The sequence below is a fragment of the Orcinus orca genome, chromosome 7 (assembly GCF_937001465.1).
Source record: "Orcinus orca chromosome 7, mOrcOrc1.1, whole genome shotgun sequence".
Lineage (NCBI taxonomy): Eukaryota > Metazoa > Chordata > Mammalia > Artiodactyla > Delphinidae > Orcinus > Orcinus orca.
The window spans coordinates 7,753,200-7,766,143 of NC_064565.1; the positions used below are offsets into that span (position 1 = coordinate 7,753,200).

The following is a 12,944-nucleotide window of genomic DNA, read 5'->3' on the forward strand; positions in this document are numbered from 1 at the left end:
GTAATGATTTTAGTTGCAAGTATCATTCTTTGTGTACCTTGTTATTTTCCAGATACTATGCTGTGTAGTTTCCTTTCATTTTTTTTTAACCTTGTGAGCCATGTTGATGTTGACAAAAAATTAATCAGTCGATCTAAGAAAGAGATAGAAAATTTTATTCAAGCCAAATTGAGGATTATAACCCAGGAACAGAATCTCAGAAAGGTCTGAGAATTATTGCGTTCCTTACAAGTCAAGGCTCAGTTATGTAAGTTTTTTGAGACAGAGGGCTGTACGTTAAATGATGTGTTATTGACAGTTTACACAATCCAGATCTAAGCATCATCATGGCCTCTTACAAGAGGAAGAAGGAGGGTTTTCTTTGAGGGTGTTGTCTTGTTGATGCTAGGAGAATGTTGCTGTTTATGGTTGAGCAGGTATTTTTGCTGATAGGGAAGGCTGATCGATGCATAATGCAGGTAAACAATGTACCGTAGGGGGCAGAGAGGAGGCCAAAGGACAGAGAAAGTTTTCCTATGTGTAAATCTTTCTTTTCTTGCCAGGAAATGTGAATTGTTTTTCACATTGAGTGGAAAAAGTTGTCTTAAAATTCCATTTTATAAGCGTGGACATAGATACCACAGAAGTTTAGCGATTTGCTAAGGTGTCATGACTAGTGAATGACAGGTTTGCTGACTCCAAACCTCTTCCTTTTCTTCCTGTGCTCTGTGTGGCTCAGTGTAATAGTTCACCTGATGGGAGCAATGACAGCGAACAGGCAGAGGCAGTTCACATGTGGGCCAGACCCAAGCAGTATTTTTATTTTTTATATTTATTTTTATTACTTTGAAACATTTTTTGGCTGCACCGTGCAGCATGCGGGACCTCAGTTCCCCAACCAGGGATCCATCCCGCGCCCCCCTGCAGTGGAAGCGCGGAGTCTTAGCCACTGGACTGCCAGGGAAGTCCCCCCAAGCAGTATTTTTAGAACGTGTTAATTTAGTTAGCATATGTTTATTCTTTGCGTCCTGCTGGAGAGTGGTACCTTGAGAGGGAGAGGTGGGCTATAGAGTATGCAGATTGTGATCCCTATGACAATAATTAAGATGTCTGAAAAAATAGCCAAAAGGCCATTTGTTTTAAAACAAAAATGTTTTGAAGCTACAGAAAGGCATAAACAGAAAAACCCTCATCATTTAGGAATAACCATTGTTAATGTTTTTCATGTATGGTCTTCCAGGCTTTCAAAAATGCAAATGTTTACTAACAATACTAATTATGATGCCACAACTGGTCTCAGTGGTTTGTATCTTTTCCACTCATAAGGTTGCCATGTCTTCTGTGTTGAATATTCTGCGATGCCCATTTGTTCTGTTGCTTTGGGGAAGTCTGTCATATGGAAAGGGAATCACTTTTTTTTTTTTTAAAACAATTTCCTATTGTTGACCATTTAGGTTTTAGATAGTTTTACTATTATAAATAATTTTTAATTACATTCTTGAAGATTATAAGTCATTGGGTATAAGAATGATTATTAGGAAGAAGTTCTAGAAATGAAATTGGGTCAAAAGCACGCACATTTTCAAGCTGTCTGGTCTGTGTCCTTCTTATTCTGAAGAGTAGGTGGCACAGTTCCAGTCTAGCCCCTTAGACATGGTCCTTGTCCCCATACCCCTCAGAATGGGGAAGACTTTGTGTTTAGACTTGTTCTGGCTTTTGCCATTAGAAAATAAAGCCCAGTAGGAAAGAACTTTTGTGCTTTTTCACAGTAAATTTGATTACTAGAACAATGCTTAGTGTATAATAGGTCCTCAGGAATATTGGTTGCATTTGACTGGCAAAAGATACCTCCTTTAAAAGTTTTTTAAAATAATAACATTATTGAGATCTAATTCATCTACTGTAAAATTCAGTCTCTTAAAGTGTATGATTTAGTGATTTTTTTTTTTTTGTATATTCACAGAGTTGTGCAACCACCATCACCACTATCTAATTTCAGAACACTTTCACTCCAAAAAGAAACCCTGTGCCCCTTAACAGTCACTCCGCATCCCCCACTCCTCCCAGCCGTTGACAACCGCTAATCTACTTGCTGTTTCTAAAGATGTCCCTGTTCTGGACATTTCATATAAGTGGATTTGTACAGTATGTGGCCTTTTGTGTCTGGTGCTTTCCACTTAACATAGTGTTTTCAAAGTTCAGCCAAGTTGTATCATTCATGTCGTACTTAATTTTTTAAAATCGCTAAACAATATTCTGTTGTATGGATACAGCACATTTTGTTTAATTCATCAGCTGATGGAAATTTAGGTTGTTCTCTCTTTTAAGTTACTATGAATAATGCTGTTGTAAACATCTGTGCATAGGTTTTTGTGTGGACATACGTTTTTATTTCTTATGGGCGTATGCCTTGGAGTGGAGTTGCTGAGTTTTACGGTAACTCTATGTTTAATGTTTCGAGGTATAGTCAGACTGTTTTCTTAAGTGGCTGTACCATTTTACATTCCCAGTAGCAATGTATGACAGTTCCAGTTTCTCTGTATCTTTGCAAATGCTTGCTACTGTTCATCTTTTTTATTATACTGTCCTAGGAGATGTGAATTTCCCTGATGACTAATGAAGTTGAGCATCTTTTCATGTGTTCATTAGCCATTTGTATATCTTCTTTGAAGATGTGTCTGTTCAGATTTTTTGTTTATTTTAAAATTGGGTCATTTATCTTTTAATTGTTGAGTTGTCAGAATTCTTTCTGTATTTGTATGTCTTATATCAGATACAAGATTTGGTAATGTATCCTCCCATTCTGTAGGTTATTGCTTCATGTTTACAAAGCAGGTAGACTCTGCCTAGGTGATCACATTGGGTGTTGTGAGAGCCAGAAGCAGGGGTAAAGGTTTTAGGAACTTCACAGAAGGACGCTGGAGACCACTAGCACTGGCAGCCTGGACACGGGGTTTGTAGGACAAATCGTCTGTTTAGAAACTGAGCAACTGAGTGGCGTGATTTCCAGTGGGTGGGTGTGGGCCACTGTCACTAGGTGTGTGAGTCAGCACACAGCTAGGCTGTGGGATCAGGGCTCAGCCCATGGTGCCTTCATACCTGCTACTGAGATAACCGGTAACCAGTTTCTGTTTCATGAATTACAGGATATTGAAGCCAAAAAAGAAGCACAGAAGGAAAAAGAAATTGATGAACAGGAAGCGAATGCCTCGACATTTCATAGAAGTAGGACTCCACTGGATAAAGATCTTATTAATACGGGAATCTATGAATCTTCTGGAAAACAGTGCTTGCCTCTGGTTCAGCTTATACAACAGCTTCTTAGGTAAATAGCATTAGACATATTTTAATTAGGAGGATTATTGGTTTTCATATTAAGATAGTGAGATCGAGTACTAGGGTCTCAAAAATGTGTTTAGTTGTTGATGAAGTACTTTGAAAATTACCTAGGATAGACTTTAGAGCAGATTCTTAAATGTAGGTGAGAGGAGAGGTTAGAATGTATGAAGTAGAACTGGAGATTCCAGAAGTTTTCACACAAGAGAAAATTAGAGTGTGTGATAAACCTAGGATGAGGTTCTTAGCCTCGTTAGTAAGCAGGTAGATACAAGTGAAAATCATCGTGGTAAGATTGTTTTTTTTAAACTGGTTGTGTCCTTGCCTCATTCTATATATCATAGATTTATATCTATTAGTTTCTAAGACAACTTTCAAAAGCTGAAGTAAGCAAAAGAATGGTGAGCGTTATTGTCAAAGGACTGATCAGAAGGAGGTAAGAATCAGTCAGAGTCAGAATATACGCAGAGACTCACCTTGATAAGGGCTGAAGTAGTCAGTCACTGTTTGCTAAAGAATGTCAGCCTGCGTTGCAGTGTCCTTCAGAAAGAGCAAAAAAGCCGGGTGGTTTCTGAAAGGCATTTGTTAGACAAGGAAAAGTTATTGCTCCTTTATGTAACACAGCTCCGCTCTGTGTAAACCCGGCTCCTGGTTTATTGTTTATACAGAGAGGAAAGAGGGCCTGGTGGGTTGGCTTAGGTACCTAAGTCCAGGGCATTGGTGGGCGGTGTACTGGCGTGGGGTGGCCTGCCCTTCACACCTGGAAACACCAGAATTTTCTGGGCTTTTAAAAGAGGAAGTTTTAGAGCTAGTTCCTGACATATATTTTAGTAAATGCTAATAAAAAACCCCTTGTTTCCTATTTTTTATAATGTGGTGATGATTTTTAAAGTCAGTATTCACGCATTCTGATCTTCACTATAACAGTCTGAAATAAAGTGAATTAAGTCAGTGCAGCTGTGGCAGTGACAAGAGCTTGGGAATTGTTCCTAGAAAATTGCAGTTGCGCCTGCTTGTCTAAAGCTGGCCACTGACACCTGCCCAGCATGGTAACTGTGGCAGTAGCAGCAAGAGCAGTGTTTATCTTGCAGAGTTAATCGAGGGTCAAGTGAGAAAATGAACACTGAGTGTTTTGGAGTGAAAAGGTAAAGGTCTCTGGAGAAGTTTTAAAGCAAAAGCAGTATCTCAAGATGTGATTTTCCGTGTTCTTGACCGCCCCTTCCTTTGCCGAGGAGGCTGTGTCTGGGCCCGCTGGTGTCACTGGCAGAGAGCCAGTGCTGGGTTCTCTGACCTCAGTCCTGTCTTAGGTTACTGTTCCCATGAGGGGCCAGCTCTCCTGCTTGTTCAGACTACTTGTTCCCTTGGTGTGTAGAGACCTGTCCATCTTAGCCTACCTACCCCTGTGCTGTTCAGTCTGGCAATCATTTGCCACATTTGCCTGTGGGTGTCCAGTGTAGCTGAGACACTGAGTTTTTATTTTTTATTAAAATTAAAATTAAAAAACTTAGACATGATTCAGCTATTAGAAAACTTGTAATTATGTTTGGAATAACTTGGCCATATGAATTTACCTTTTCAGCTCTGCATTTTTATGAGACTTAAGTGCAGATCAAGTATTTGCAGTGAAAATTTAGTTATCTGAATTGAGATGTGCTGTATGTACAAAATACACAGTGGCTTTTGAAGACTTTGTGTCTTCAAAAAACTAATATAAATATCTCAATGCCTTTTCTTATTGGTTTTATGTTGAAATGATAATATTTTAAATATATGGGGATAAGTACATTATTAATACTGATTTTACATGTTCTTTTTATCTTTATTTATGTGACTGGTAGACATTTTAAAGTACACATGTGACTCCCTGGCAGTACTTTTCCGTTGGACAGTGCTCTCTAGCCCATCCTCGCACATTGTCTTCTGAACCTTCCTCTTTACTTTTGGTTCCTTTGGCATGCAGGGAGGAGTTGGCTCCACAGCAGATTTATAATGAAAATGTACCTGTTTGGAAAATACAAAACAAAAACTGAAACATGGAGTAAATAGTACCTTAAAAATTTTTGGAAAACAGAAAAAGAAAAATGCATGTACAGCCCTCTCACTAACAGAATGCCTATGCTCCAGGGTCCTTTCATAAGCATAGATGATGTGCCCCTCCCCTTGCAGAGATAAACTTTAACATTTATTTCTTACCTTAAGTGTCTGTGACTAAAGGAGACTCAGTGTATGGAGTCTAAATACCTCTTGGCTGATGCAGTTGTTGAAAAATAGTCTAAAGAGTTACATTTTGGAGATTTTGGAGACATTTCCTATATTTTATTCTTTGGAATACAGGTTGGAGAAACTGCAGCTTCCCAAAAGTAAGCCATGAAACAGATTTCAGAGTAACTCTTATGCTGGCAAAGAACCACAGAAAACCATTTATATTTGGCAATAGAGAGCTGTGAAGATGTTTAAATTAATGAACTCTATCAGAATTACACACTTTGATTATGATTCTGAATTTTGTATTAGGGAAATAAGTTAACATTTGTATTGTATTTTATTACTGTCTTTTGCTCCATCATGTATGGCATAAAACCCAGATTCCAGACCTTTTCTTCTATTGTGATATGGTTATCAGGTCAGGTTATCAGGTCGTGGAGCAGAAAGGTGAGGTGGACCACAGGTGAGGCCCTGAGCATCCACCTGGTTTTGTGTGGCTGGGAGTGCTGAGCACAAGCCAGGGGTCCCTACTGCTCTTTCTTCTCAACTCTGTGGACGTGAGTTGATGTGTGTCTTCTGCTCCTGTCCTCACTCCACTGCTGTAGTGGATGAACGCTGGGGGCTGGTGCGATTGACAGAGGTTCTACTCAAACCTGCTGTTACGTTAGAAATCAAAGAAGTGGAGCAGAATCCTCTTCCGTGGCCTGGTGTTGTGCAGAGGCTCCAGACTCGCCTCCCCAGTGACAGTGCCAGCTGTCAGCCGCTGGCTCTCACCCTTCTGGCTGGGTTGGGGCTGCTGTGGTGGAGCTACACTGACAGAAGTTCCAGGCTCTGCTTCGGCTCTTTTTTTTTTTTTTTTGCAGTACGCGGGCCTCTCACTGCTGTGGCCTCTCCCGTTGCGGAGCACAGGCTCTGGACGCGCAGGCTCAGCAGCCATGGCTCATGGGCCCAGCCGCTCCACGGCATGTGGGATCCTCCCGGACTGGGGCACGAACCCGTATCCCCTGCACCGGCAGGCGGACTCTCAACCACTGCGCCACCCGGGAAGCCCATCTGCTTCGGCTCTTTAATTTCACTAACTTCCTTCCTTCTGTCTTCAGTATCACGGATCAGACCTTGTTCACCTGGCGCCAAGACTGTCCCTGGGTGGCAGGGTCTTATCTGGTGTTCCCTGTGCCCTCTAAAATCTGCTTTCTCACTGACTTTAGTTACCTTTCTTGGACACAAACAGGATGTCACTTTCCTTTCAAAACTGGTGGCTCAGCATTGCAGAATCTAGTGCCAGCAGCCTGGCACTCCATCACCTACAGTGTCCACTGTGTCCACTCCCCTTCCTTGTTTTGACCTCTGTGCCCAGGTTCCTTTGCATTCTGCTCATGGAAACAGAACACTTACTACTCTTCTATTTGTACTTCCTTTTCTCCCCATTTACTTACTGATGGTTCATGGCTCAAGTTGGATCCTGCAGTTGGAATTGGATCCTCTGCTCCTTTCCTTGCTGCCGTGTTCTTTGAGCATCTCTTACTCTGACCTGTTTTATTTGTGCCCCCTTTGTCTTCCTTCCTGTAGTTTCTGAGCCCTGGGTATCCCCCCACATGGCCCACCCGGGTGTTTACTTGATTAAGTCTGAAGGCACACTTGTGAGGCAGATGCAGAAATGCTAGTGGGTCTTGTCTTTAAGGATAGTGTCACATTTATATTTGAAATGCAGATTTGGACAAAAAATAATAAGTTACTTTTCCTTCCAAAGGTTTGTACAGGGTTTTTCTATCATTTTGGACTGTTCCATGCAACTCTTAGGAGCACATCTATAAAGCAAAGGGTATCATTCTACCTCTTGTGTCTTCCGTGTGCCTCTGCTCAGTTTTGAATGAGGTGTGCTTATTGCAGATACAGCTGACACACATTTGGGGAAGGAAGCCAGCTGCAGGTCACTTGGGTGTATGATCTTTATTTCTGATTTTTGTTTATGTTGTGATTTTTTTTTTTACAACTCCTCTCCCCCTTTAAAAACAAGCATAACTTGTTTAATTTTGCAATCCTCTTTCTCCTGCATAGAAACATTGCTTCTCAGACAGTAGCCAGATTGAAAGATGTTGCCCGTCGGATATCATCATGTCTAGACTCTGAGCAACATAGTCATGAGAGATCTGCTTCATTGGATTTGTTGCTGCGTTTTCAGCGCTTACTTATCAGTAAACTTTATCCAGGAGAAAATGTTGGTCAGACTTCAGATATTTCTAGTAAGTTACTTAAAATGTTAAAGTGTCTTGTGTGTATTTTGGCTTTTTTATTTAGGCTTCTTGACATGCCTATTCTGCATGGCCCAGATGTGTAGTTCTTATACTGTTAGATGCACCAATTTTGGGGGATTTCATTTTGCATCCACTTTTTTTGGACAGATATTTCTATATTAGACTCATCAATATTTTTTATTTCATTGTGTTAACATTTAAATTCCTTAGACATGAGAAATAGCATCCTTTATGTTCAGGTCAGTCTTACAGAAGATTTATCAGACTTATTCAACGGGTTAGTTGTGGACTGTTAGAGATTGACATAATGTGGGGACGAAATAGTGACCTAATGTTTGTATGTCACCCTGGTAAGCTAGATGGGTGTAGTAGGAGGAATGCATTATTGTTGAAGGAAGACTGAATCTCAGTTATAGCTCTGGTTTATTAGCTGTTGGACACGGGACTAAGTCTCCTGGGGGCTGTAGATTGCTCACCTACAGAGTTAGGTTAAGAAGACTTGAGGGTGCCTGTGAGAATGAAAATAGGATGATACATAAGTGCTCAGTCCTGTGTACAACGTAGAGTAGAGCACTTTCCACAAACTCCAAAAGGAGTGCCTGCCTCTTTATAAGGTAGTTTTCTCTGTCAGTGATGGAAAGGTTTGCTACTTTTGTTAATTTTTTTTTTTTTGCGGTATGCGGGCCTCTCTCTGTTGTGGCCTCTCCCGTTGCGGAGCACAGGCTCCGGACGCGCAGGCTCAGCGGCCATGGCTCACAGGCCCAGCCGCTTTGCGGCATGTGGGATCTTCCCGGACCAGGGCACGAACCCGTGTCCCCTGCATCGGCAGGCGGACTCTCAACTACTCCGCCACCAGGGAAGCCCTGTTAATATTTTTATAGCCAGTATAGTCTAAAACAATTTTGTTACTTCCTGAAAATCGTTAGGCACTTGTAGAGGATGGAAAATTTCAGGTTGAAATCGGTGAACCATTTCAGTCTGAAAGAGGTGACCATCTCAATGTCATAAAATTACAAGAACTAAAAAACTTTTAAGAGCCATGTAGGAGGAAAAGTTGAAGTTTTTTTTTTTTTTTTAATATTTATTTATTTGGCTGTGCTGGGCCTTAGTTGCAGCACGCAGGATCTTCGCTGCCATGTGTGGGATCTAGTTCCCTGACCAGGGATCGAACCAGGGCCCCCTGCATTGGGATTGTGGAGTCTTAACCACAGGACCGCCAGGAAAGCTCCGAAAAGTTGAAGATTTTTATAAGATTGAAAAATGCCTAACTTTGTTCACTGGGAGTAATTTTCAGGCATTAAGTCTTGGACTTAGAAAACATGTATATTGGATATAAGGTTTTAGAACTCTAAGTTATGACTTTAGTATTTTTACTTGAAGTTTTTAGATACTATATAGTGCAGTGTATAAAAATCAGTATATCCAAATTCAGTTTCTCAAATTATGTGATATAAAAGGAGCCAAGGACTAAATAAGTAAGATTAACCGCTCCTGTTTGAGAAAATTATTATAGGTAAAATATGTATAGATGAGAGTAGACTAGTGGAACGATGAAGTTTATTTACAAAGTAAATTTTAATAGTGCAAATGAAATTGTCTAAATCTTCCCTTCAGGTCCTGAACTAATGGGGGTTGGTTCCTTGCTGAAGAAGTATACAGCCCTTTTGTGCACACACATTGGAGATATACTGCCCGTGGCAGCCAGCATTGCTTCCACTAGCTGGAGGCACTTTGCAGAGGTGGCCTGCATTGTGGAAGGGGACTTCACTGGTACTTACCTTGTTTCCTAAATGTGGGCATGTATCTTTTTCCGAGATTGATGAGATTTAAAATTTATCATTTTGTGGTAAACCTGCATGCCTTTACCCCATACATCTTCTAGTCCTGTAGCCCTTTCTCCTTTCGTTTTTTTTAGTTACTGACAGTTCTGTGGTTGAGCAACCTGGTGTGGGAGTCACGTCACTGTATCACATACAGTGATACATATAATTGGTGATTTAGAGTCATACCACCATTATTAACACTTCAATAATGAGGTTAATGGTAATTGTCTAATTTTATTTCAGCAGCATAAGAATTAGTTGCCCCTTTTAGGACCTTAATAAATTCCTATATTGCTTAATATTTTTTCAAGTTAATTCTGTGACAGAGTATTGAGTGCCTTTTTTCTGATAATAAGCTTAGTGGCAAACACTTAGTTTTCTCAATAAAAGACCCTAGTTAATACTTTTGTGTTGAAACACAGTGTTTTTGAAAAGTATTCTTATAACTCAGAGGCTTCTGTTTGATACCTATATTTGTTTCTTTCAGAATGAAAGATAAAATAATCCTGTAGAAATATGCTAAAGGACGAGCATTCCTTATTTTGTGATTTATCAGAATTTAAACATAGCACAAGCTTACAGAATGGTTTTAATAGGATGAACACTTTTGTTTAAATCTTATGCCTTTTTTTTTTTCTTTTTAAATGTAGGTATTCTCCTTCCAGAACTAGTAGTTTCTGTAGTGCTTCTGCTCAGTAAAAATGCTGGTCTCATGCAGGAGGCTGGAGCTGTCCCTCTGCTGGGTGGCCTGTTAGAACATCTGGATCGGTTCAACCACCTGGCACCAGGAAAGGAAAGGGACGACCATGAAGAGTTAGCCTGGCCCGGCATCATGGGTATGGCATCTTAACTTAAAGACTTTCACTGAGGAAAGTTTTGTCCTAGTCTATTCTGTTCTTGCCTTTTCATTTGAAAGACTATTTAACAAAGGAAGACCAGTTATTGCCATTTTCACTGATGGTAGTGTAAATGGAAAACAAAGATAATCCAAATCAGAACAGATTTGGGTTATATTTAAGGAAAATTTTTCTGTTAGAAATGGTTGTTACATCCCAAATTGGATTATTTTAGAACATTCTGGAAAACCCTTTCTTGGAAATTGTCTCCAGAAGATACTGTTGAGGTGGTTAGATATGGTCCCACTTTGGAGGCAGACATTAATATGGGAGGACTTTCTTAAACTCATTGGTGTTATGTGACATGAGTTATGGAGTTCCCATAGTCAGCTGAGCACTTCCCATCCGTACTGTCTCGAGTGCTTACCAAATTGGAATGAAACTTGTCTTCTCAAAGTTTTGAATTTTGATGCTTTTGAATCTAAGTATTATGACTTCCTGAACTCACAGAATTAATTGAAGTTGTGGTTCAACTTGCATTTTATAGGAAAGCTCAAGCAAGGTAGGCCTTTTCTTATGCCATTGTAGATTGTCATTTCTATAACATAGGAGCTTAAAACGAAAAGTAACAGTTGTCCTGAGGAAAATAACTGACCTTAGGATATTGAGCATAATTTTTTATTTTTTAGTATAGCTAATATTTTCAACGCGATTCATCTACTGTTGTGAACTTAAATGGTCATTTGTGACTTTTGTCTGTTTACTGTGTATGGTTGAAGGCATATAACTTGATCAGCAGTTCAAACATACTCATTGTAAAACCTTTTTTTATTGTGAAGTATAACATGTACACGAAAGTACCGAAAGCAGCTTTGGGACTGATCACAGGGGAAGCTGTTCATTAAGCAGGACCCTCCCAAACACTGTCTCTGTCTCCCTGAAAGATTCCCCTCTCTGGGCTTGTGTGCTTGCCGCTCCCCTGCTTCTCTTGATCATTTTATCAGATAGACATGTTCCCCATAACAACTTAGTTGTTTAAACATCCTCATGTCTTTTGCTTGGTGGTTTGTAAGGCGTGTTTTAGTACAGAATGCCAGGTTTCCACAGTGATTGTGCCTCATCTCTACAAAGTGTGGGAGTTCTCCCTGTCCCTCCTCTGTGCCAAGAGATCGCATGCCATTTTTTTCCATATGCATTTTGTCCGTAGGATTGTTGTGGCAGCACGCTTGGGTGAAAGAACCGTTGTGGTCTCTCCTCTAGAGTGCCACTTTTGTCTGAATCAGGTGACTCTGCCCGTGTCTGCTTCTGAGCACAGAGCTTTGCCCCGGAAATATTGCACTTGCTGGCACTTCTAGTGCACTGTGGGATAGAAATGGTGATACTGGGCATCCTTGTCTTGTTCCTAAGAGCAGAGGGAAAACTTCCCAGAGTTCACACATGAAGTATGATGTTTGCTGTAGGACTTTCTTTGTAGATACCTTAAAATATTAAGTTTGTTTCCTTCTGTTTCTGCTTTGTGATGAGTCTTTAATGGTGAATGGATTTTTAAAATTATTTATTTATATTTTATTTATTTATTTTCGGCTGTGTTGAGTCTTTGTTGCTGTGCGTGGGCTTTCTCTAGTTGCGGCGAGGAGGGACTACTCTTCGTTGTGGTGCGCGGGCTTCTCATTGCGGTGGCTTCTCTTGTTGTGGAGAATGGGCTCTAGGTGTGCGGACTTCGGTAGTTGCAGCACGTGGGCTCAGTAGTTGTGGCTCGTGGGCTTTAGAGCGCAGACTCAGTAGTTGTGGCACATGGGCTTAGTTGCTCCCTGGCATGTGGGATCTTCCTGCACCAGGGATTGAATCCGTGTCCCCTGCATTGGCAGGTGGATTCTTAACCACTGTGCCACCAGGGAAGTCCCGTGAATGGATATTAAGTTTCATCAAATACTTTTTCTGCAACTCTTGATGATTCTACAGTTTTTTTCCATCCATGTTGTCACAAATGGCAAAATTTCATTCTTTTTTATGGCTGAGTAGTATTCCATCACATATATTTGGTATATATATATGTATATATGGTGTATATATGTGTGTGTGTGTGTATACACACACATATACAAACCACACCTTTTTCATCCATTCATCTGTTGATGGATACTTGACTGTTTTCACCTTTTGGCTGTTGTGACTAACGCTGCTGTGAATATGACTGTGTAGATGTCTGAGTCCCTGCTTTCACTTCTTTTGGGTATATAGCCAAAAGTGGGATTGCTGAATCATATGATAATTCCATGTTTAATTTCTTAAGGAATTGCCATACTGTTTTCCACAGTAGCTGTACCATTTTATATTCCCGCAGGCAATGCACAAGGAAGGGTTCTAATTTCTCCACCTCTTTGCCAACACTTGTCTGTTTTTTAAATAATAGCCATCCTGTTTGGATGAAGTGGTATTACATTGTAGTTTTGATTTGGTTTTCCCTAATGATTAGTGGTGTTGTGCATCTGTTTATGTGCCTGTTGACT

The 12,944-nt window shown here is 40.4% G+C and overlaps 1 protein-coding gene across 9 annotated transcripts in view; it reads left to right on the forward strand.

The window, feature by feature from the left end:
- HERC2 (HECT and RLD domain containing E3 ubiquitin protein ligase 2) overlaps positions 1-12,944 on the forward strand; it is a 230,679-nt gene that overhangs the window by 75,174 nt on the left and 142,561 nt on the right. For all 9 annotated transcript variants that reach the window (XM_033400202.2, XM_049712569.1, XM_004276886.4 and 6 more), the window contains 4 exons: positions 3,126-3,304; positions 7,579-7,763; positions 9,390-9,545; positions 10,249-10,434. In XM_033400202.2, the coding sequence (XP_033256093.2) occupies positions 3,126-3,304; positions 7,579-7,763; positions 9,390-9,545; positions 10,249-10,434 (706 nt within the window). The remainder of the gene's footprint in view (positions 1-3,125; positions 3,305-7,578; positions 7,764-9,389; positions 9,546-10,248; positions 10,435-12,944) is intronic.